This window comes from Abrus precatorius, unplaced genomic scaffold (genome assembly GCF_003935025.1).
Source record: "Abrus precatorius isolate BTA unplaced genomic scaffold, Abrus_2018 Scaffold8, whole genome shotgun sequence".
NCBI lineage: Eukaryota > Viridiplantae > Streptophyta > Magnoliopsida > Fabales > Fabaceae > Abrus > Abrus precatorius.
The window spans coordinates 19,802,641-19,828,566 of NW_020874428.1; the positions used below are offsets into that span (position 1 = coordinate 19,802,641).

Sequence of the window (25,926 nt, forward strand, 5' to 3'; positions counted from 1 at the left end):
CCTCTATGTAGCAATGTTGAAGAAATAATGCTCCATGTGTTTCGAGATCGTCTTTATGTGAAGAAGGTCTAGAGGCTTTTTGTTGCAGCATCAAATTGGAGTGCTTTCTATGGGCACGACTGGATTGAGGCCAACTTAGCTTCTAAATATGCTGTTAACTCAATTATTGACTGGACTATTTTATTTGGCTGTGTTATGTGATGAAACAAAATTTGAGTTATTCGTCATGCAAAAGATTGTCGTTAATCCTCATCAAATATGCAAAGAAATGAATGCAGTACTAGGGTGTTATCCTAGGTCGTCTCCAAAGAATTTTTGGTTGGGAACATACATCGAACAAGTGTAAACATGTATTTTAAGGCAATTAAATTGGGGGGAGGTTTGTCAATTTCTGGATTTTAATCAAGAACGAAATGTAAATTAATGAAATTCAATCAATTAAAATGAGTAATCCCTAGTCAAGCAATGAGTTCCATCATTATTCTTTCAAATGATTCAATAATCCCCTTTCTTTCCCTTGAATTAAGTTAATCTAACAAGCGAAGACAAACTTTAACATTCCAATTAAAATTAAGCATCTTAATGGGCTCCAATCTCTATCCCTAAGATTAAGCAACCTCAAGGATTAATCAAAATTAAGCAATTTTGAATTAGAATTTCGTTAGGTAAATTAGGGTTCATTAAGCAATGTTCCCTTCATGCAAATTCCATTTCATTCAGAGATTGGAGTTAATAAATTCAAGGAAAGAAAGATTTGTATTGCAATTAATCCCAAGAATTCAAGATTCATATGCATTGACTAGGAATTACAAGGAAGTTTAGCCCTCCATATGGATGAGCTTCACAAATGAGAGAAAGAAATGCAAGAACGTAAACATCATTAATGTAAGTTCAACAAAAATCAAAAGAGAAATTGGAAATTAAAACCTATAGAGGACCCTTGGCTGTCACCCAAGACTCCAATGTCGTAAGAAATTATCCCAATTTGGCAAGGAAAAATTGTGTAAAGTGTCAAAAGTCCCGTACCCTAATTCCTAAAATCTATTTATAGTGGATGACATGTCACCAAATTGTCCACTTTGGGCCTTGAAAGTGTCCACGCGCAGGATGGAAGGAATGCCGCTTCTCTGGAGTTGCCACTATTTGTGCTGAAAGTAGCTACTTTGGTGCGCGTGGTTACTTTGAGAGCCAATAGTAGCCACGCGCAGGAAAGCTTCAAAATCAGCGTCCTGGAGCTTCTGAAGTTGCCACTTTTGGTCTTGAAAGTGGCTACTTTGGATGCGCGTAGCCACTTTGAAAGGCAATAGTGGCCACGCGCATCATGCTTCCAATTTAGCGTCCCTGGAGCTTCTGGAGTTGCCACTTTTGGTCTTGAAAGTGACTACTTTGGAACTTTTAATGCTCAAACTTGCTGTAGTTGCCACTTTTGCTCCTAAAAGTGGCTACTTTGGAGGCAACTTTCATCCAAGGACCAAGATTTCTCAAATTTAACTTGGGCACTCTGCAAAATCATCAAGATAATTAAAATTGCAATCTATATCTATGTAATTAAATGCAAATTAACCAAAAATTAATAAACCTATGATATTTACTCAAAATGTGATTTCTATATTATTTTCACTATCTAAGTCCATTTTTTCTATCAAAAAGCACCAAAAAGGCAAGTAAAAATATAATAAAAAGTGGATTCATCACAACCCCAAACTTAAACTTTTGCTTGTCCTCAAGTAAATCAAAATTCAAGCAAATCAAATGAACAGGGTTGGATTTATCCTTTTTTTTTTTTTTTTGAGATTTTCATTTCAACTTCATGCTTTAATTAGCACTTCCAACATCTTCACAACCATAGACTCATTCAACAGAGGAATCATACTCATGTCAAATATTCCATGCAAAGTCCCACTAAATTGAAACAAAAGAATCAAGCAAGGTTTCATGTGACTCACATAATGCAAAGAAACTATCCATCTCACAAGGTGGTGTTTCACTCATCACTCAACAACATTTCAGGCTAAGTGTTTTCCCTCAATCCATGCATTTAGCCTCACCCTACCATAGGCTTGCCCATATTCTCAATCTCCTTTGCCTAGATACAACGAACCACATATCATGAGGGCTTTGTTGGTCACAAATGGGGTTATGATAGGCTCAAATTTTAACCAAGGAGGGTGACAAGATCAAGTGGGTACTCAAGAGGAGGGAGTTCTTTTGAGTGATTTAGTGCAACAACTAGAATGGAATACCTTAAATGATGTAGCTTAAGAGGTTAAAGCATTCTTTCACCACATTAATTTTCTTATTTGCCTTATGTGGAGATCCTTTTTCAACTCAAAAGCCTTGCTATGTTTTTTCTTTCTTTCTTTTCTCCTTTTTCATTCATTCATTCATATTTTTGTGATGTCATGGACTTTGACAATCATTTTTTATTTTTATTTTATTTTTTTTGACATTATTATGAACATGTATGCTGCCCACCACCCCAAACTTAAGACATTGCTTGTCCTCAAGTAACTACAAGCATAATCAACACCCCAAACTTAGTTTCTTGCACTCAATCTTGAGGCAACTCAAAAGAAATACCTCTATTAAGGAAAGGGAAGTAAATTTGTTGACTAAGTTTGGCAAAAGCAAGAAGTGGGGAACAGGGAAGTGAAGTGCAAGGGTGGGGGGGAAGGATATGTGCAAAGAAGGCCTCAATCATCCAGATAGAAAATTGCACAATGCATATTGAATTAAGAAACAGGGCAAGTTCTAGAAGATGAATGCAAAAATACATGTAATATGCACACAGAAAAAGAAGTAAAAGGTCTAATTCACTACCATGGTAAAGGTGACAAGAACTTGCAATAATGTGAGCACAATTCACCCGCAAGAAAATATGTTCAAAATGTTAGGAACGGAAATATGTACAAAAATGAGAATGAGTATGGGTTGGATGGGAAATGAAATCAGAGCATAAAAGCAAAATTATAAAACAGGACTAGATTAAAAAGAGAAGAGAAGGCATGAAATGAGGAAAAGTAAGCGAGAAATAAGTGCAAAACAGGGACAAAGAGTTCACCCCCCTTTTTATAGATGATGTATTCAAAGTTCTTTCTAGGATTGCTTGACAATATCTGCAGAGAAGAAAGAATATGTGAATGGGTAGTGCAGGGAAATTGGGTCAACCCTCCATGGTAACACACAACAGCAAGCAATCATACCAGGGGCTGCAAAATAATTTGATACCATCCTAAGTAATTTGTGTGCAAAAGGGTGTATAGCGCTACATATGACTCAGAGGGCAACCAATGTCAATCATGGTACATAGCCTACAAACACATTCCATTCCATAAAAAGAGGCATTCTGTGGGCAAAGCATAGAGCTCAAATGGTACAGACAAGAACAATTAAGCACAGAGAATGGTGTGGCATACGGTCACTAGGTATAGCAATCAAATGTATAGCAGAATATGGCTTCTAAGCTCAAGGACCATAATGTAGCAATTAGTGAAATTAAAGTCACGAAAAGCATGTTCAACATCCAGAAAGAGCAACAATCATGGTTAATTTTGTAATATGCATGAGAATCAAGTGCAGCAAAAGTGAAATGGCATGGAATTTGAAAAGCAAAACAGCAAAATGGAGGGGACAAAACTAAATGTAAATAGGCACGAACCAAATTTAGGCACTAACACACATGAACAAGAAGTTTAATAGCATTATTGGCATGTTTAGAGCATAAAAATGAAGGAGGGGCGCACAACAAAACAACAAATGAGAGTCATGGCAAAGAGGAAGTGGGCGTGGCCACTATTGGGGCCAAAAGTGGGAACGTCCAATTGAATGGGAGTAATACGCCCCTTTGGGTGTAATTTAGGGACCTCACCCTCGCTAATTCATGTAAGAATGCTCAATTACACAAGAATTACACCTCAATTTCAATAAAAAAATAAGTAAAATTGAAAAGCCCCAAATTGGGGAATCTAAGAACCCTAACCATAAATGGAGAGAAATTGAGAGAATTACCTTTCTTGAAGCCTTGGGTGTGGTGAGGGAAGGTGCGTCTTGGGACCTAGGAGTGAGTGGGTGTGAGTGGGTGACATGAAAATGGTGCGTGCTGGACGTTGGGCGGTGTGAATGCGTCGTGAAGTGGGAGGTGTGTGTGTGAAATAGTGAGCGTGTTCACTTTGAAGGGAATTAGTGCCTACTATGGGTTGGGCCCAAGGGGAATAGTGCAAATGGTGTACGTGCCTACTCTAAACAAGTAACGTGGGGCACCTAAAAAGCTAAAATTTGGTTCCAATTTGCGCGTAGCCACTATGAAGCTTCAAAGTGGGAACTACAGTGAAGGTGTGTGGATTGTCATTTGCGGTGGCTACTTTGGAGCTTCAAAGTGGGAACTCCAGAGAGTTATTTTGTGGGACAAGTGCGCGTGGCTACTTTGGTGCTTCAAAGTGTGAACTCCAGAGAGGCTACAATGCAAGGAGATTTGCGCGTGGTTACTTTAGAGCTTCAAAGTGTCCACGCGCAAATGATTGAGCTTCTGGGCGCCAAAGTGGTCACTCCCACTCTTAAAAGTGGGAACTACAGAGAAGGAGTTGCTTACCTTGAGCCAAAGTAGTCACTATAGCCTACGAGAGTGGCCACTTTCATGAAGGATGAATTGCATCTAGCAAGAATGAGTGCCCAAAGTGGTGGTGCTGCTAGAATTCCTACAATATTGTGCATCCACAAAGAATTATTTACACAAAATTGAAGCATATCAGAAATTGCTTAGCTCATTACACCTCAAATGAAGACAAAAATGTAATTGAAAGAATGCAAAGGAGAAATAATGAAAAGACAAAATTGCTTATTCACTTGTGAGTTGCCTCTCACAGAGCGCTTCTTTAACGTCATTAGCTTGACGTGTGAAGTGATTTACTCATGGCAAGGGTCTTGGTTGGAGGGAATGATGGGGGAGTACACATCCACCTCTTCAATCTCCTCCAAAGGAGCTAAGTTCTCTAAAAAATGTTTCAGGCGATGTCCATTCACTGTGAAACATTTGGTAGTGGATTCACTCTTGATTTCCACTGCACCATTAGGAAACACTTGTGTGACTATAAATGGACCAATCCACCTTGAGCGAAGCTTTCCAGGCATGAATTTGAGGCAGGAGTTGAACAAGAGCACCTTTTGACCAACACAAAATTCTTTCCTGGCTATCAACTTGTCATGGTATCTCTTGGTTCTCTCCTTATAAATTCTGGAATTTTCATATGCCTCTAGACGTAACTCTTCCAACTCTTGCAGTTGAAGCTTTCTTTACTCTCCAGCTGAGTCATAGTGCATATTACAAGCCTTCACTGCCCAGTATGCCTTGTGCTCTATCTCCACTGGTAAATGGCAAGTCTTGCTAAAGATTATTCTGTAAGGAGACATGCCCAAGGGTGCTTTGAATGCAGTCCTGTGTGCCCACAAGGCATCATCTAGTCTGCGGCTCCAATCTTTTCTGTGGGGCTGTACAACTCTTTCAAGTATTTTTTTTATTTCTCTGTTGGAAAGTTCTGCTTGGCCATTTGTTTGCAGGTGGTAGGCTGTGGAAACTTTGTGCAGAACTCCATATTTTCTCAGCAGGACTTCCATTGTCTTGTTGCAAAAATGACTCCCTTGGCCACTAATGATGGCACGTGGGATGCCAAACCTGCAAAATATGTTGGAGCGAACAAATTCTGTAACAACTCTAGCATCATTAGTCTTGGTAGCTTTAGCTTCTACCCATTTTTAAACATAGTCAACAACAAGTAAAATGTATAAGAAACCAAAAGAAGAGGGAAAGGGACCCATGAAGTCAATACCCCAGACATCAAAGATGTCACAATATAGGATAGATTGCTGAGGCATTTCCTGTCTCTTGGTGATCATTCCTCCTGACCTCTGGTAGCTCTCACAGACAGAATATGTTCGCCAAGAGTCCTTGAAAATGGAGGGCCAGTAAAAGCCTGAGTCCAACACCTTTCTTGCTGTTCTTTGAGGTCCAAGGTGTCCTCCCACAACCGAATTGTGGCAAAACTGCAATATGGATGGGATCTCCTCATCAAGGACGCATCTTCTGATCACTTGATCATTACAGAACTTCCATAAATAAGGGTCGTCCCACACATAATGTTTGACATCGCTCTTAATTTTGTCTCTTTGAATTTTTGATGCATTTATAGGGAAAATTCCTGAAACCAAAAAATTAACCAAATCAGCATACCAAGGTACATGTGATGTGCACAACTCTAAGAGTTGTTCATCAGGAAAATCATCCTTGAAGGGAATGAGTTCAGAGACTCCCTCTATTCTGCTTAAATGGTCTGCCACCAAGTTTTGTGCTCCACTTCTGTCTTTAATCTCCAAGTCAAATTCTTGAAGTAAGAGCATCCACCTTATCAGCCTGGGTTTAGAGTCTATCTTTTTTAGCAAAAACTTCAAAGCAGAATGATCAGTGAACACCACAACTTTTGATCCTAACAGATATGATCTGAATTTATCTAATGCAAACACTATGGCCAATAATTCCTTTTCAGTTGTGGTGTAATTGGATTGTGCAGTGTCTAAGGTCCTAGAAGCATAATAAATGACATGAGGGACCTTACCAACCCGCTGTGCAAGGACAGCTCCCACTGCATAATTTGAGGCATCACACATCAGCTCAAAGGGTATTGACCAATCTGGAGGTTGGATAATTGGTGTGGTGGTTAAGGCTTTTTTAAGGAAGTTGAAAGCCTCCTTGCAGTCCTCATCAAAGTCGAATTCAACATCTTTTTGCAGCAGCTTTGAAAGAGGAATTGCAATCTTGGAGAAATTCTGGATGAACCTCCTGTAAAATCCTACATGGCCCAAAAAAGAACGAACCTCCCTCACGCATGAGGGGTAAGGAAGGTGTGAAATAACATCCAATTTTGCAGGATCAACCTCCATACCTTTTTCAGAGATTATGTGTCCTAGAACTACACCCTACTCTACCATGAAATGACATTTCTCAAAGTTAAGTACAAGGTTAGTTTCAATACACCTCTTCAAGACTTTTTCTAAATTGACTAAACATGCATGAAAGGAGGTGCCATAAACTGTGAAATCATCCATGAAGACCTCTATGCAATGCTCCACTAAATCAGAAAAAATACTCAACATGAATCTCTAGAATGTGCCAGGAGCATTACATAGGCCAAAAGGCATTCTTCGATAAGCGAAGGTGCCAAAGGGACATGTAAATGTGGTTTTCTCCTGGTCTTGAGGGGAAATACAAATTTGAAAATAACCAGAGTAACCATCTAGAAAGCAATAGTGGGATTTACCTGCCAATCTTTCAAGCATTTGATCAATGAAAGGTAGTGGAAAGTGGTCCTTCCTTGTGGCCTGGTTCAGCCGCCTGTAGTCTATGCAGACTCTCCAGTTGTTCTGGACTCTGGTAGGTATCATTTCATTCTTCTCATTCCTGACCACTATAAGTCCAGATTTCTTTGGGACCACTTGCACAGGGCTAACCCAAGTGCTATCAGAGATTGGGTAAATGATCCCAGCTTAAAGCAACTTGGTGACCTCCTTCTTCACCACATCTAGGATGATGGGATTCACCCTCCTTTGAGGTTGTCTCACCGGTTTAGCATCTTCTTCCAACAAAATTCTATGCATGCACATGGAGGGACTAATTCCTGGTATATCAGCAAGTGTCCACCCAATGGCTCTTTTGTGCTTTTTGATCACTTCTAGCAACTTCTCCTCTTGATCACTATCAAGCTTGGTGGAGATGATATCTAGGAGCTTTTCATTTGGTTCCAAATAGACATATTTCAAATGCTCCGGTAGAGGCTTTAACTCCAATGTGGGAGGTTGCTCTATAGAGGGAAGTGATTTAGCATTTTTATTTGACAAAATTTCTGCAACATTCAAATCAAATGGGTTAGATTCAACTGTATTTGCTAAATCCAATACTTCACATTCCACCCCTATGGAATTATCAACTTCATCAACACTAAAACTTTTAGAACTTTCATTCAAATAATCAGAATTTTCAGCACAAGTATCATACAAAGAATTTTCATAAGATTCACAAACAAAAGCATCTACATAATGGGAAAAATTAAGAAAAGAGTTTCTCAAAATTTCGGTCCAGCTCTCATCCACTAATGCATCAAATACGTCAATATGGAAGACAGAATGTTCTTCAATCGGATGTTTCATGGCATCCAATATGTTGAAGCGCACAATGTTATCCCCAAATTCCATGGTGAGTGAATCGGCATGTACATCAATCTTCGTTCTTGCAGTCTTCAAGAACGGTCTTCCCAAAATGATAGGTGCAGAATTTTTGAGTGACTCTTCTTCTTGCATGTCAAGGATGTAGAAGTCAGCTGGAAATATGAGGTCATTCACCTTCACCAACACATCTTCAACAAGTCCAGCTAGGTGTGTTGTGCTTCTATTGGCCAACTGAATCACTACACATGTGAGCTGCAAGGGACCAAGAGATAGAGAAGAAAAAATAGACAACGGCATAACATTAATGGATGCTCCTAGATCTAGCATTGCAATGTCTATCCTATTATTACCAATGATGCATTGAATAGTAAATGTTCCTGGGTCTTTACACTTCTCAGGCATTGTGGTTCTTTGTTTCTCAAAAAGTGCAGAAACATTCCTACCCATGTTGATTCTTTCATTACCCTTCAGACACCTTCTATGTGTACACAAATCTTTCAAGAACTTGGCGTACTTGGGTATTTGTTTAATTGCCTCCAGCAAGGGTATGTTTACCTCAACTTTTCTGAAAGTGTCCAAGATTTCTTTGTCACTCTCCTCAGCTTTCTTACTTGGTTTGGCAATCATAACCCTTTGAGGGAAAGGTGGTGGAATTGCCCTTTCAGCTTCTTCTACCACTTCTTGAGTGGTGGGTGCATTTTCTTCCTCCCTTTCATCAACCAAGGGGTTTGGGATCTCCTTCTCCCTAGGCATTTCAGGCTCTTGCATTACCTTCCCAGACCGTAGAGTAATTGCACTGACATTCTTTGGGTTTGTGACTGTCTGTGCTGGGAGGTTGCCTGAACCTTGGGACTGAATTTGATTTATAGAGGAAGCCAACTGTCCCATCTGGTTCTCAATTGTTCTGATACTGGCCTCTGTTCGCTGTTGAAAATTAATGTTGCTCATGGCCATTTGCTTCACAAGCTCCTCCAATGATGGCTCATTCTTCTGACAAGAAGAGGCTTGGGATGAGGATGCTTGCTGCTGTTGGTGAGGTTGTTGCCCATGTTGTTGATCATTCCATTGGCGTGGCTGATGTGGCCTACCTTGACCAGCTTGGTAATTGTTGCTTTGCTGATTTTGCTGGTTGGAATTTCCTCCCCACCTCAAGTTTGGATGATTTCTCCAGCCCGGGTTGTACCGGTTTGAAGAAAGATCCCAGTTTGGTTGTTGTTGCTGCTGCTGAAAAGGAAATTTGTTAGTGTAAATATTTTCAGCATAGGCTTGGGGGTTACCTTCAGGAGTATCTGACTCCTGCAATGTGAGGCAGCTGTCTGTATAATGATCTGCAGCTGAGCATATTCCACAAAGTGTAGCTGGAACTGGTGGTGGAGGTGTTGCAGAGATAACATTCTTTTGCATTGCAGCTAATTGCTTTACCATGGAGGCTAGCTCGTCAATCTTGTGCCCCAATTGTTTGGTTCTGTAGCTTGAACTTCATGCACACCTCTAGTAACACAAGAATTCTGTCTAGTTGCAAATTGCTGGGAGTTGGCAGCCATGTTTTCTATCAAGTTCCTGGCTGCCACAGGGGTCTTATCTACCAAAGCTCCTCCACTCGCTGCATCGATCATACTCCTATCCATTGGGTGTAATCCCTCATAGAAGTACTGGATCAGCAATTGATCGCTAATTTGGTGGTGGGGCCAGCTTGCACATAGTCTTTTAAACCTCTCCCAGTATTCATAGAGAGTTTCTCTTTCTAGCTGCCTAATTTCACAAATCTCCTTTCTTATGGATGCAGCTCGGGAGGCCGGAAAGAACTTCTCTAGAAAGAGTCTTTTGAGGTTATTTCAACTTGTTATTGATCCCGGTAGAAGGTAGTACAACCAGTCCTTTGCAATGTCCATTAATGAGAAAGGGAAGGCCTTCAATTTGACATGTTCCTCTGGGACACCTTGTGGTCGCATGGTGGAGCACACAATATGAAACTCCTTCAAGTGTTTGTGAGGGTCTTCACCTGCAAAACCATGGAATTTAGGTAGAAGGTGAATTAATCCAGTTTTCAAAACAAAAGGAGCGTCCACATCTGGATATTCGATGCATAATGTTTGGTATGTGACATCCGGTGCAGCTAGCTCCTTAAGAGTCCTCTCGTCGCCTGCCATTGCTCCAAAACTAGAGTTAAGTGAAAATGGAGAAGAGTAAATAGAATTTGGTGTCACAGATTGCAAAGATGCAGTAGGTGATGATAATGATTCAGAGTGTTCAGAGTGATCCCTATGTGTCCTAAGGTTCCTATAAAAAGTCCTATCAATCTCCTGGTCTAATGGATACAAATCTCCAGGGTTTGATCGGGTCATGCACAAAATATCAACTAACTAAATTGAAAGCAAATTGAGTAAATGAAATGACAAGAACAATTTAAAATTTCTCTGCAGAATTATGCAGCAAAAAGTGCAGAAAAACAGAGAAATATGCAGCAAAATGAGTGCAGAAAATTGAAAGTGAGTGATTGAAAATTTTCAGCACTTGAATGAAGGAAATGATGCAGAAAATCATGCAATGATAATGCAGAAACAGACCATAAAATTCGTATGACTATCAACACAATACAAAAACTCAAAATGAAACAAACGTACTAACATGCAAAACACAAAAACAGAGCACCAATCATGTTCAACATAAGTTCAGCACCAATAATTCCCCGGCAACGGCGCCAATTTGATGAAACGATATTTGAGCTATTCGTCATGCAAAAGATTGTCGTTAATCCTCATCAAATATGCAAAGAAATGAATGCAGTACTAGGGTGTTATCCTAGGTCGTCTCCAAGGAATTTTTGGTTGGGAACATACATCGAACAAGTGTAAACATGTATTTTAAGGCAAGTAAATTGGGGGGAGGTTTGTCAATTTCTGGATTTTAATCAAGAACGAAATGTAAATTAATGAAATTCAATCAATTAAAATGAGTAATCCCTAGTCAAGCAATGAGTTCCATCATTATTCTTTCAAATGATTCAATAATCCCCTTTCTTTCCCTTGAATTAAGTTAATCTAACAAGCGAAGACAAACTTTAACATTCCAATTAAAATTAAGCATCTTAATGGGCTCCAATCTCTATCCCTAAGATTAAGCAACCTCAAGGATTAATTAAAATTAAGCAATTTTGAATTAGAATTTCGTTAGGTAAATTAGGGTTCATTAAGCAATGTTCCCTTCATGCAAATTCCATTTCATTCAGAGATTAGGGTTAATAAATTCAAGGAAAGAAAGATTTGTATTGCAATTAATCCCAAGAATTCAAGATTCATGTGCATTGACTAGGAATTACAAGGAAGTTTAGCCCTCCATATGAATGGGCTTCACAAATGAGAGAAAGAAATGCAAGAACGTAAACATCATTAATGTAAGTTCAACAAAAATCAAAAGAGAAATTGGAAATTAAAACCTATAGAGGACCCTTGGCTGTCACCCAAGACTCCAATGTCGTAAGAAATTATCCCAATTTGGCAAGGAAAAATTGTGTAAAGTGTCAAAAGTCCCATACCCTAATTCCTAAAATCTATTTATAGTGGATGACATGTCACCAAATTGTCCACTTTGGGCCTTGAAAGTGTCCACGCGCAGGATGGAAGGAATGCCGCTTCTCTGGAGTTGCCACTATTTGTGCTGAAAGTAGCTACTTTGGTGCGCGTGGTTACTTTGAGAGCCAATAGTAGCCACGCGCAGGAAGGCTTCAAAATCAGCGTCCTGAAGCTTCTGAAGTTGCCACTTTTGGTTCTTGAAAGTGGCTACTTTGGATGCGCGTAGCCACTTTGAAAGGCAATAGTGGCCACGCGCATCATGCTTCCAATTTAGCGTCCCTGGAGCTTCTGGAGTTGCCACTTTTGGTCTTGAAAGTGACTACTTTGGAACTTTTAATGCCCAGACTTGCTGTAGTTGCCACTTTTGCTCCTAAAAGTGGCTACTTTGGGGCAACTTTCATCCAAGGACCAAGATTTCTCAAATTTAACTTGGGCACTCTGCAAAATCATCAAGATAATTAAAATTGCAATCTATATCTATGTAATTAAATGCAAATTAACCAAAAATTAATAAACCTATGATATTTACTCAAAATGTGATTTCTATATTATTTTCACTATCTAAGTCCATTTTTTCTATCAAAAAGCACCAAAAAGGCAAGTAAAAATATAATAAAAAGTGGATTCATCATTATGAAAATTCTTTGGTTACGCAAGAACCTTATTTTTGAAGGGAAGTCTTTGATTATCCAGGCCAGGACATTGCTCGGACCATTTGGGCGAAGTACAGGGAAATAGTTCATGCAATTCAGCCAACTTCATCGATTCTGCAGCAATAATCTTCCTATGAGGGTAGAAGTATTAAGTGAAGTTGCCCTCCTACAAATTGGATTAAAGTCAACACTGACGGATCATTCGTCAAAGAAACGAACCAAACTACGTGTGGAGGCGTGTTAAGAGATGGAAATGGCGATTTCATTAGTGCCTTTGCATGTAAAATGAGTTCCTGCTCAATTACAAATGCTGAACTGTGGAGAATCTATCATGGTGTGAAGATTGCACTGGATCATAGCTTTAACAGAGTTATTATTGAAGCAGACTCCTCTTATGCAGTCAGATTTGTGAACTTTGGTTGCTATTCATCTCACCTCTGTTATTCGATAGTCAACGCTATTAAGTGTCTGATGCAACGCGGAGAGTTTTTGTGTGTCCATATCCTCCGGAAAGCAAACTTCGTTGCTGACACTATGTCTAAATTTGGTCATGAAATGCGTTGTAATTTTAATTTTTTTGAGTCTGTCTGCATTAGTTTACCTTTGTTAGCACACAGATGGAGTACTAAGTTTGCTAAAGGAAGTTAGTCTTATCCTGTTTTCTGATTTAGGCTTTTAGCCTGTTTGAGTCATAAAAAAAAAGTATAGCGATTAGTTAAATTAGTTTCTTATTACTTTCAAAAGTGAAATTTTTTATTTCTTAAAATATTTTATTATTTGAATAATAATAATAATAATAATAATAATTAAATTTTAATTTTTTAATACATTAAAAATTTATAATTTTAAATAAATTATTAAATCTACATTAAAGATTAAAAATATTATATTTAATTCAATTCAAATTTTAAAATTAAAGTTAAATATTTTTTCAAACAAGTTAAAATTAGATTGATACTAGCTCTATAATTAATTATAACGTACAAATTTTGGTTTAAACAATACTAAATAAAGCCAAATTTTTCTTAATTTGTTTTTTGGTTCTACCCTTATATTTTAGGAATTATTACCATTTTTAAACCTGTAGTGAATGAAATATTAATAAAAAATCTCTGTAACTATCAATCATCCATGAAAAATCCAAATTAACGAAGAAAATGAGCACAGCCATAAATAAATAGTGTCTGGGCGCGTTCTTTCGTTGGTTCTCTCAACTACCATCGTCCATGGCGGTTTCGGGGTTGAGAGGCAATGGTTTGCCTTTGTTCCATCATCGGTTCCTTCCATCTCCTCCTTCCTTTGCGAAGCTCAGCGTTCTTCGTTCCAAGCCAAAGGCCTTCACTCTCTTCGCTCGCTATGCGCAAGCACAAGACCTCTTCTCCTCTCGTCGATTCCAAGGTTCCTTCTGAAACCTTCCATTTCATTTTTTTCTCCTTCTTCTTCAATTTTTAACGAATTGCGGAAATTTGACTCAGATAGCATGGAACAATTGCCGAAGCTGGTGGAAGACATTGTTCAGACATCCTTAAACACTGGTCCTAGGGGTGTTCTTAGGTTGGCTCAAGGACTTCAAGCCTTCATTGGCGTTGGTCAAGAGTGGTTAACTGATGTCTCTAAGGTAACAAGTAACCACCACAACATTCACACTGGTTAAAGTATAAATAAAGAGTTTAAAGTAGTTAATAAATGTATGATTTTGTCCCTAAAAGTACAAAATTGAGTTGATTATTGGTTTTGGAAATTTTTGTGTATTCAATTTAGTACTTGAGTTTGTCAGTTTCATAACAATTTAGTGAAGTTGACCAAATTTTGGGCTAAATGAATATATTGTGAAGGTGATAGAATCGGAGCCTAAATTGTATGTATGCAACTTTCAGGGATTGAATAAAAGGCGGGTTGTCTTTTCCAGTGATGAAATTGCATATTTTATTTACTAAAAAAGACATATTTATTATGTCAAACACTAAAGCATTTGTTGGCAGGATATGTTATGTTTAACGTTTGTAGCTGAGTTGTGGATAAATGCATTTTGTCTTCTTAGTGAGAGAATATAGTTTTCACTTTTAAGTTAGCCCATGGCCATTTTATAGTTTGTGGTATCATATAGTATGCATTTTAGAGGAGGATATTTCTTTGAACGATGTACTGTAGGAAACAATTTTACTGTGTATGTGTGAAGTCTGAGATATCTTGCTGGTGTGTACATCACCAGCACTTTGTTTTCCTATTTTTTTTTTTAAATAAATTATGCATCTGCTCCTGCTTCCTTTTGAATAATAGTTAGTAATCTTTTACTTCTCTGTTAATATATTTCTTTTCTTGTGTTTCTATTGAAAAATTTGGACAGAGTTATTAACTCTCTTGCATCATTTGTAGTCAACAAATTCAACTGCCGGGTTACCAACTGATATGCAGCTACTCTCTCCCTTTTATTTGAGGAGGTTGTTTGAGCGCATGGGCGCAACCTACATCAAATTAGGTCAGGTATGAGTGGATTTCCCTACTTCCTCCTCCTGCTTTCCAGTGGTGTTCTATAGGGTTATTTCTTAAGTCAAAAATGATTATCCTGGTTTGTTTCAGTATAAAATGATTTAGTAATCAATATCCAATTATTTACAGTTTGGGAAGAGTAATGCAGGTTATAGATAAAGTTTTATAACCACTTGATATGTTCATTTTCTCAATACAGATGTTCTTTCCTAATTTGATAGTTGATCTTCTTTATAACATGCACCTTTATGCTGATGGTTATATTCGGTTTCTGCTTGGTAGTTCATAGCATCAGCACCGACACTGTTTCCATCTGAGTATGTACAAGAATTCCAAAATTGTTTTGACAGAGCTCCTCCTGTACCTTTTGAGGAAATTCAATTTATTTTGCGTAAGGAACTTGGAAAACCACTAGAGAGTATTTACGAATATGTTGACCCAACACCCATTGCTTCTGCTTCTATAGCACAGGTATATCTTGTATGCCTATCTTTTTCTTTCAAGAACTCTCTATCTAGATTACCTTGTGGCTGCTAATGCTATTGGCATATATTACATCTAGGTTCACGGTGCACGGTTGAAAGGCTCTCAGGAGGATGTGGTTATAAAGGTCTTAAAACCAGGAATTGAGGACGTATTGGTGGCAGATCTTAACTTTGTTTATGTTGTTGCTCGGATACTGGAGTTCTTGAATCCTGAAATAAGCCGGACATCACTGGTATAAGCAACATGGACACTTTTACCACTATGCGGATATTTTTGCTACAGCATTAAAATACTTTTGTTATTTTTTGAAGTATCCATTCCCAAACACTGAAGTAAAATTCTGAACTATGTTGCCTTTTTATTTGTTGTCCTTTCTTCTCGGCCCTTGTACTAAATTCATTGTTCTTTCTAGTTTCTTATATAGAAAAGGAAACTTAGAATTTCTTTATTCACATTTTTTGTTATTATTGATTTCTTCATTGTAAAAATGGTAATGGCCAGAATTTTCTTGTAATATGAGCATTTTTTTAGTAGGTTGGTATTGTCAAAGACATACGGGAGTCTATGCTTGAAGAAGTTGACTTTTACAAGGAGGCTGCAAATATTGAGGCTTTCAGGAGATATTTAGAAACAATGGGACTCACAGGGGATGCAACAGCTCCAAAAGTGTATCAGTACTGCAGTACACAGAAAGTTTTAACTATGGAAAGACTATATGGAGTTCCTCTTACTGACCTAGAATCCATAAGCTCATTTGTTTCTAATCCAGAAACCAGCCTTATAACTGCCCTCAATGTGTGGTATGACTCAGAAATCCTATTTTGCAGCTATTGTCCCTGTGCCTTCCCCTTTTAACACAAACTTGTGTATCTTGGTATAAAATGTTGTTGCAGGTTTGGAAGTTTGCTTTCATGTGAATCTTTTCATGCAGATGTACATGCAGGAAATCTGTGGCTTCTACGTGATGGCCGGATTGGATTTCTTGACTTCGGTATGCTTTATCTTTTTCATGCATATTTACAGATAGCTTTAATGAAGCTGTATTTTTCTGTAGTGAATTTGTTGTCTGTTAAATAGTGTTCCAAAATAGTCTATACGTTTTAGTTGAAATTTAAGTTTTCTTACATGTTTCCATAGACCATTTTATTTTTTGCTATGCTTATTGCAGGGCATCTTCATCTTGCAAACTCTAATCACTGTTGCTTTGCTTTATTCTTTTACGAGTTCACTTTGTCTTTTTTCTTCTAAAAAAAGTTGTACAGAATTCTGTTAATATATGCATGTGTGAGAGAGAAGTTCTGTGTTACAAGATTCAATCTACCTTCTATAAAAATAATCAATCTACAGGAATTGTTGGCCGTATATCCCCCAAAACGTGGGCTGCTATGGAAGTCTTCTTGGGATCAATTGCCATTGAAGATTATGGTTCAATGGCTTCTGCCTTAATTGAAATGGGTGCTACAAACAAGGATGTTGATGCTAAGGCTTTTGCCAAAGACTTGGAAAAAGTATTCTCATCAATTAAGGCAAGTATCGTAACTCATGTTTTACTCACTATTAGTTGTATGTGTGACTATATTGGTGAATGTGTATGTATTTCACTAATTTGAAGAACCCATTTCAGTTTTTATACTGGTGGCACCCAAATTATAATGTGCATTTTGTGTTTTAATCTTGATCAGTCATGCAAAATTCAATGTTTGGGATTTTCTCTGCTCACTCACAGTAGGATATACCATTGCTCTCATGTGTAATGCTTCCTCTACGATTTGGATCCTCTCATTCAAGTGTTTCACATGACAGGGTTACATGGAGTGAGACTTACACCATACATGTGATAAAATGTGTAGGGACCTGTGCAGTGTCTTCGTATATCTATCACTCACTGCACCAACATAGTCACGAGAAAATTGATGAATAATTAATTATGTATGGATATGTGTGTGTGAATTTGTTGGAGAATTGATTGTAAACAATGTTCAATATTTAGGTAAGAAAAATTAAGATCTCTTATCTATTGGGGTGGTTTATATTCGTATATCTTCTGAATACTGGGGTTAGGCTGGATTAATATAGGGGTCTTATTATATTAATAATCTAGTAGGCAAAGATCTGGAAAAGGTATTTTCTCCGTCGTTGTATAGAAGTCCTTTCATCATTGAGTGACTGATTTTTCAACATTACACGTATAATGTGGCCTAAGGCCCAAGCCCAGTTTAGTGTTGTTGCTTACATGTTTGCATTTGTGCTCACTATGCAACTGCAGGAGTTGGACACTGAAATAGTTGTAGCTGCTGCAAGTGGAACAACCACAAACGCAACTGCTGTCTCTGCTAATATAATTGTTGATGAGAGGCAGATGAATGCACTCTTTCTTGATGTGGTGAGCTATTTTAAATTGAACTAACTGCAACCCAAAGACAACTTGTATGTCTATATAAAAGGTTCAAAGTCTCGTTGTTAAATACTGGCATTTGAATTGATAGACATTTAGAGTTTTGCTACTTTCAAAGCAACATAATGATTCATGCTTCTTTTCTGTTTGGACAAACTATGATGATGCTTTAAAATTGCTCTGATATTCTGTAAGTGTGCATCTCTTGAACATAATTTAATACAGCATATGGTAATGGTACCGGTGATATTTGAATTTTTTAAGCCAAAATCCAAAAGTCTATTTCTTCAACAAGAAATATGATTTTGGATAAACATGAGAAATTTTCATATTTATGTAGGTCAAACATGCAACATTCTGTAATCGTAAAATTTGAAATTAGATGGATCCCGTTTCCATCTATACAAGTGATCCTCCTTAACTGAAGAATTTCTTATTTTAGCTGTTTGATGAAAGCTAGTTATTTATATAGTAGTAGTGCTTATGTTTTCTGTGTTCTACAGGTTCAGGTAAGCGAATCATATGGATTAAAGTTTCCTCGAGAATTTGCACTTCTTCTGAAGCAGCTCTTGTACTTTGACCGGTACACCCGTTTGTTGGCACCCGATTTGAACATGCTTCGGGATCAGAGAATTTCCATTGCCTCCAATAGAAGAAGCAGATATAGAGACAATTTTTAATGAGTCAGTACACAAAATATAGATGTACCCCATTTTAGTTCTAAAGATTTTATTTGTATTATTACTTTGGTATATAAATAAAATAATCCGTAGTTGTCGTGAGAGCCTAGCTCACTTGATTGCGATATTTGTTTGCTAGTTCTCGGGATGGATTTCAACATCCTTGAAGACGCTCTTTTCTGCACTTCTTTTAATGTCAAAGCTCTTGTTGACTTGACCTGGCTCCTGTCGTATCCTTTTGTTGGGAATGTGATCCATTTTGAAGGTTGGTATCGGATATAGTTGTTAATTTAAAATTAACGATTATAATATGTGATAAAATTTATGCATATATATATATATATATGTTAATTTATAAACTTAAAATCACCAACGTTGATTTCAATCAACTGGTATAATTCTATACTTGATTCTTTAAAGAGCATCCATAGGAGGCAAATCCATGAAATAGAAATGCAAACAAATTAGTAGAAACTGGTCAACAAAATTCCTTATTCCTATAGGACTAGATATTACTGCCAAACATGTGATCAGAAAATGGTATTGAAAGCAATCAAAACCATGCATTCTATCGAGATTTTATCAATAAAAAAGTTTTTGTGTTTGGTCAAGTTTATTTTGCATAAATGATGATTTTCTTCTAACTTTTTGATAGCTATTTAAAAAAGTAATTTTTTAGGCGATACCAATTATTATCAGGACCTTGGCCTGGGGTAATATACACCCTAAATTGGATAAGATAAAATCACACGATAGCACTAATTGAGCAATCAGCATTGCTCTTCTTTGCTTTTGCTGCCGTCATTTGCTTGTGTAGATCTTTACGCAATTCATCTTGAAATTCAAGTGAGAGCTTCATCTTTTTGCCAAGTTAAATTTACAAAGTCAGGTGTTGATCGTTATCAGGAAGCGACACTCATTGTATATAAAAGATTTACTATGACTTTAAGAGAACAAAATTTTAAAATACACACAATAATTACTGCTATACACACCAAAATCATGTTTTTACAAGAATTATATTTTCAGCATCTGTTGCCAAACTGTTACACAGAAAATTGAATAATGGGGCTAATGAATCTGCTTCTAATACACATTGTAGAGCAACAAGTCAATCTTATTGCCAGTTCAAGAAAACTAACTAAACAAAACAACTCATTGTATGTATGATGCATCATCACTACATCCCAAATTCAGATAAAGGACCCCCGTGCCGGTTCTTGATTTTCCCGGCATCACTTTAGATTCACCGTAAATAAATAGAATAAACATAATTGTCATTTGAGCCAATGCATGACATTTCAGCTCTGTTGAGAGTTATGACTCAGATCCTTTTCCCCATTGAGTATCTGCTCTTTTCCTTCACCAGAGGATGGCATTGGAACCCCTCTTATCACTTGACTTGGTGAGGAATAACCCATCAGATGATGAAGTGATGAACTTTTGGGTTCCAAACGGGCCTCCACTTCTGATGACATATTGGAGTTCACAGCTACTTCATCCGTTTCAACTGGAGCCTTACTTGTACTAGGACCTCTTGAAGAAATTTTCTCCTCATCTGTTTTAGGCTCAAAGGTGCCAGAAGAGACGGTAGGCTTATCATATGCACTGCCATTCAAGGGATTTGATGGCGTTACAGAAACAGGATCTCCTTCTGAGGAGTAGCTTTTATTGACAGAATTGGCATAATCATCAGAATATGAAATGTGGTTTACTTGGGGAGAATGATAGTGGTTGGCATGAGATTCTGAAAGTGGATTGCTGCCAACTATCACCTTGTTTTGGTCATCAAGGTCACTTGATGTGGGCCCTAGAGCATTTGGTGCATAAGAGACTATAAGGCTTCTGTTCTGCAGAGAAAATTTGAGTACCTCTTGACATGCCCCACATTTGAGCTGGTGCATTACCCTTTTAAAAAGGAGGAAATCTGCAGGTAGTTGCAGCAGCTTTAAGCATTTATGACAAGTGACAAATGGTGCTCCACCTGCTACTGGCCGGTAATGTCGCTTAGTCATGCTCGGTTTTTCCCTAAAATATTTCTTCACCTCGGGAGCCATGTACCTCTGATCACAAGATTTTGCTTCACGGCCATTTACTAGGAGTTTAGAGGTCATTAACCATTGTGGACTTGAAGGATAGGAATGGTGAGATAAGCAACAACTGTGACCTGGATGGGGCCTACATAACTCCTCATATTGATAAGGAACAGGTGGAAGCAACTCTGCTGAGCATTGCCACTCTTGGGGACAGCAATGGAAACAAGACTGATCAACATGGTGTGTGCTGCTTGTTGGCTCAGCTAAATAAGGTACCTGTGAAAATTTATGCTTTTGGCTCCAGTTGATTCCATGACTACATCTTCCATCACACCTAGGGTAATCGAGACCATGATAAAATCTTCTTTCATGAAGATCATGGCTTTGGTATGCAGAAATATGATTTCCCATGGACAATTTTCCATTTGTTTCCCCCCCATTTGCGTAGCTGGTTCTGTTGAGTTGATCCTGCAATTTATAAACCATTCTCAATAGCTTCATCTTCTCCTGGTTGGGCTCCTCATAGGAGTCAGGTGAAAGGTAGCTTGAACTGTAGTAGAAATCATCATGAGTTTGATGAGATGGGCTGCCACTTTCATAGCCAGAATGAGAACCACTTCGATGGTGAGGCAATCTGGATGGAAACTCATCTTTCTCTGTTCTCATCCAATGTGCATGACCATGTCTTATAGTCTCTGGCACTTCGTTTTGATTCCCCCTGTTGTCTTCTGGGACATGAAGCTTTCCCTTGGGAAAATATGATTGGTTTTGTGTTTCAATATCTCCATATAACACGTTATTAACAAGGCCTTTTCCCTTTCTGGATCCTCCCTCAGAAACATCATTGGCAACAGTGCAAGCATTCTCAAAAGAATCTAAATATTGACTAGGGAACCGCTCATCCACCCCATCATTTGAAGAGACACTGCCATCATAAGCATGAGAGCTTCGAGTGGTTGGAGATTTAGAGAATTCTCCAAGAGTACCACTAATCTCTGAACTGGGATTAATTTCTTCTGTGTTATCAAATGTATTCACCGATCTTAGACGATCAAAGCTATGGTGAATATTTTTGGAAGATACATGATTACCAGATGTACCTTCTTCAAGGTTACTAGTACAAGCATGTGAAATGCTTCCTTCGGTACTTGACCTTTTGGCAGTAGATGCATTTCCTGTAATGTTGTCCACTTCAGATTTTGCACCAACTAGAGCTGATTGGCTATGTTTAGGATCTTCACCATCTGATACACGCACATTCAACTCCTCTTCTGTTACCTCTAATAACAAGTTTCCACTATTTAACTCTTCTGTTCCTTCTTTATAGCTTCCATTAATGTCCACTTTAGGGTTTGTATCAACTAGAGCTGATTTGTCATGTAAGACTTCTCTGTCTGAACCAGAAATTAACTCTTGTTCTGCTCCTTCTAATAACAAGTTTGCATTATTCAACTCTTGGGTTCCTTCTAAATCGTTTCTGGCAACATGCACTACAGACTTTAGCCTTGATTTCTCATCATTTACATCATCTTTATCCAATTCACTAAACAACTGTGCTCCTGCTCCATCTAATGGCACATTTCCATTACATAGATCTTCTCCTTCTGGTTGCAAGTTTGTATCATTTTCCTTTTCCACTGAATTATCTGCCATCCATTCTGCTGAAGCCTCATTCTCAAAGTGAGTTATCTCAACTGAGCAACCATTGTTGGACACTGTATGCTTTCTCATATCTGATAATTTATAGATATCCATCTGGTTTTCCAATTCTCCATTGGATAAGTTGAACTGTCCAAGCTGTTCTCCATTGCATTCACCATTTTCAATTTGATCCTTTCCTCTATTTCCATTCAAAGAACATTCACCTGAGGAAGAGTTAGTTGCCTTTGCCCTCAAACCATTCTCCTGAGAAATAACTAGCTGCTCTCCATTGCATTCACCATTTTCAATTTGATCCATTCCACCTTTTCCATTTATAGAACCATCTCCTGAGTAACAACTAGTTGTGTTTTCCCTCAGATCATTCTCCTTCAAAATAACTAGCTTCTCTCCATTGCATTCACCATTTTCAATTTGATCCATGCCACCTTTTCCATTTATAGAACCATCTCCTGAGTAACAACTAGTTGTGTTTTCCCTCAGATCATTCTCCTTCAAAATAACTTGCTGCTCTCTATTGCACTCACCATTTTCAATTTGATCCCTTCCACCATTTCCATTCAAAGAACATTCTCCTGGGGAAGAACTAGTTTCCTTTGCCCACAAACCATTCCCCTGAGAAGTAACTAGCTGCTCTCCACTGCATTCACCATTTTCACTCTGATCCCTTCCACCATTTCCGTTCAAAGAACATTCACCTGAGGAAGAACTAGTTGCCTTTTCCCTCAGACCATTCTCCTGAGAAGTAACTAGCTGCTCTCCACTGCATTCCCCATTATCAATTTGATCCCTTCCACCATTTCCATTCAAAGAAAATTCTCCCAAGGAAGAACTGGATACTTTTGCCCTCAAACCATTCTCCTGAGAAATGACTGGCTGCTCTCCATTGCATTCACCATTTTCTGTTCGATCCTTTAAAATATTTCCATTCGAAGAACATTCTTCTGAGGAAGAACTAGTTTCTTTTTCCCTCAAACTATTCACTTGAGAAGTGACTAGCTGCTCTTCATTGCACTCACCACTTTCAATTTGACCCCTTCTATCATTTCCATCCAAAGAACATTCTCCTGAGGAAGAACTTGTTGCTTTTTTCCTTAAACCATTCTCCTGACGACTAACTAGCTTCTCTCCATTGCTGTATTGTTTATCATCAGCTTTAGGGTCCAATGCGTTTGTAGGAGCTGCACCAGTTTTATGTGTACTGGATTCTGAGTTGATAGACCTACTTCTTCGTTTCTTAGCTGTTTAAGAACAATGAAATGATTTCAGTTGTATATTAAAAAACTATTAAGAGTTATATGCATTAGAATTAGTAACCTTATTTGTATACTAATATTGCATAAAAAAATTAATACACATATAAGAGGTAGTTAATAGATTGGAGCAGTAGTATTTGCTACACTGAGTTGAAAATAATTTATTCTAGCAAGACTTTTATATCAATCAATCAAAGAGAATAAATCATAAAAAAACAAAAAATTGGTTTGTGCAAGTTCACAAGAAAATAATAACTCAAGCACAATATGTAGGAGCACAGCAGACAACAAGTGCGACAGCCATAAACTTTACAGATGGAAATTATTACTCCAATGTTTCTCAAGAGAATAAAATCCTAAAAGTAAAAATCATATACAACAACCTTGAAGAGTTGTGCCACATCCACCACACTTGTACACATCAAAATCTGGATTCTCCTGAAGAAGCTGCCGGCACCTAGGACATAATACTAATCGAGGTTTGGGAGCTGATTCACCAGACATCTTACTCCAAACTTAAATTACTGTTCCAAGATTGAAATTTTGGTTACAGATTTGCACAGCAGATCTCAGAGTGAAAAACCAAATCCACTCAAATCATTCTGCTTGGACCACTGTAAATGCAAAAAACAAAGCTCTCCCTAGCTTCCACTGTCTGCATCAGATAAGATTGAAGGTTAACTCAGATTCTCAAAAACAAATGTCCCGTTAATTATGTAAAAAAAGAAGAGTATAATACTCAAGAAAATGGAACAGACCTAAGAAGCTGCAAGATGCAGCAAATCAACAAAAAATATAGATAATAAAAACGCTCTGTTCATATTTAGGCAGTTTTGACAAAGTAACTTTACGGATCTTGAATCAGCTAACTCTATCAACCAAAATTTAGCAGAAACTACACATCACTACTATCAAGATACACCAACTACTGAAATAAATGTTTTCCAGAATAGGAAATACTCTTTGCAAGGACCATATTCCAAAATTTGGAAGCAAACCCATAATTCCAAGACTACATACTTTTCCATGCTTCCATGCTCTATGGACTACATAAAACGAGAGATTTCATAGCATTCAAACCCTCAAAACCTCATCTTCAACTAGTAATTTAGAAATTATTTACCACTTTTCTTATATTCTAATCAATGGCACACGGTTATGACGAAATTCAAATTAACTCTTGTAAGTCTAAAAGTGACAAAAACCAAAATAAATAAATAAAAAAATAGAAGGAAAAGAACAGAGAATAAGTTAAATTTCGGAGAACAAAAAATTATAAGTTCACATTATCACTTACACAAATAGAATCGTGAATTAGCTCGTAAGCATATACATCAAACATCTTAAATAATCTCACAAAATAAGCTGAACTCATGGTGGAATTTGCGGCACGCATTAAATTTAACATAGCAAAAGAGAACCCCAACCCAACCAACAATAAAATCAAAATTCACACCCATTATACGTAAAAGCTTTCGAAAGAAACAACGTTTCAAAATATGCAAACCCACACAAAAAAAATTGAAAACCCATTTTCCTTTTCTTCCAAAAAACGATTTTATTTTATTTTTATAAAGCAGGGGTAAACAAGGAGAGAGAAAAAAAGAACAGAGAGATTCACCCACCTGAAGAACCAAGCAAGGTAACCACTTCATATACAGCCCCACAACAGCCTCAGCTCGCAGGTTAGATTAGATCAGAGAAGAAGGAAAATTGAAAGAGATAGAGAGAGAGAGAGAGAGAGAGAGAGAGAGAGAGGATATTAAAAGAAAAAAAGGTGAGAATTGAAAGAAAATGATGAGTGGATGAATGAAACGAAGGTGGCGCGAAAGTGGATTGGACCCAAAATGAGAAATCTTTAGTTTTCCGCGAAGCTTTTTGTTTTGTCAAAGAATAATAGAGAGAGAGAGAGAGCGACAGACACAGCTTCTTTCGTTGTTTGTTTCAATATTTGTTCCTTCGGTCAACTCTTCCAAGTCTGACCCAGAAACAGAGAAAATGGATCCGGTGTAGCAGCTGCAATTTCAGTTCCATGGTCTTGTGAGCTCAACCTTATTTTTCTTCTTCTTCTTCTTCTTCCTTCTCTTACGTTGGTGTTGTAATCATGTGTTGGTGTTGTTTGTTGTGCTGTGTTGTGTGGGAAAAGTGATAAAAGTGAAAGTGATAGCAACAGCACTACGAGGCGTTCTGGAGTCGGCGCTTTTCCCATTTAAAGCGTAGCCAAACCAACCAACCTCCAACTGTATACGTGGCAGTGTGGGTCCCACTCTTTCTGACTTTTACCACATTTCGTGGGTTGATTGATCATTTCGTTTTCTCGCCAGCTGAGATAATCCCTTACGCATTTCTCATTTTCATTTCGGTTGCATCTCATTCACAATCATCTACTTCACATCCACCCAATTCGTTACTTCTTTCAAACTTTTAATAATAATCAATGATAAAACTTATTTATTTTTTATAAATAATTATAAAATTGAAAATTATT

General features: G+C 37.7%; 2 protein-coding genes across 2 annotated transcripts; one reads left to right on the top strand and one right to left on the bottom strand.

The window, feature by feature from the left end:
* The first annotated feature begins 13,583 nt into the window (after nucleotides 1–13,583).
* On the top strand, nucleotides 13,584–18,761 carry LOC113846195 (uncharacterized aarF domain-containing protein kinase At5g05200, chloroplastic). Its single transcript, XM_027474184.1, has 10 exons — nucleotides 13,584–13,834; nucleotides 13,912–14,054; nucleotides 14,813–14,920; nucleotides 15,209–15,397; nucleotides 15,489–15,644; nucleotides 15,947–16,212; nucleotides 16,306–16,403; nucleotides 16,760–16,938; nucleotides 17,679–17,795; nucleotides 18,311–18,761. The coding sequence occupies exons 1-10, from the start codon at nucleotides 13,663–13,665 to the stop codon at nucleotides 18,485–18,487; spliced, it is 1,605 nt and encodes a 534-aa protein (XP_027329985.1). The 5' UTR covers nucleotides 13,584–13,662; the 3' UTR covers nucleotides 18,488–18,761.
* A 681-nt stretch (nucleotides 18,762–19,442) lies between these two features.
* LOC113846194 lies at nucleotides 19,443–25,307 on the bottom strand. Its single transcript, XM_027474183.1, has 3 exons — nucleotides 25,064–25,307; nucleotides 23,822–24,093; nucleotides 19,443–23,423 (listed from the first exon to the last, which is right to left on the bottom strand). The coding sequence occupies exons 2-3, from the start codon at nucleotides 23,940–23,942 to the stop codon at nucleotides 19,789–19,791; spliced, it is 3,756 nt and encodes a 1,251-aa protein (XP_027329984.1). The 5' UTR covers nucleotides 23,943–24,093; nucleotides 25,064–25,307; the 3' UTR covers nucleotides 19,443–19,788.
* Nucleotides 25,308–25,926: the final 619 nt, after the last annotated feature.

Excerpts from the sequence above, each read along its gene's own strand:
- LOC113846195 (XM_027474184.1), top strand. The coding sequence starts at position 13,663 with ATGGCGGTTTCGGGGTTGAGAGGCAATGGTTTGCCTTTGTTCCATCAT. Across the intron at positions 14,055-14,812 it reads GGTTAACTGATGTCTCTAAG|TCAACAAATTCAACTGCCGG; the intron begins GTAACAAGTAAC and ends CATCATTTGTAG. Across the intron at positions 15,645-15,946 it reads AAATAAGCCGGACATCACTG|GTTGGTATTGTCAAAGACAT; the intron begins GTATAAGCAACA and ends TTTTTTTAGTAG.
- LOC113846194 (XM_027474183.1), bottom strand. The coding sequence starts at position 23,942 with ATGTCTGGTGAATCAGCTCCCAAACCTCGATTAGTATTATGTCCTAGG. Across the intron at positions 23,424-23,821 it reads ATGTGGCACAACTCTTCAAG|CTAAGAAACGAAGAAGTAGG; the intron begins GTTGTTGTATAT and ends GTTCTTAAACAG.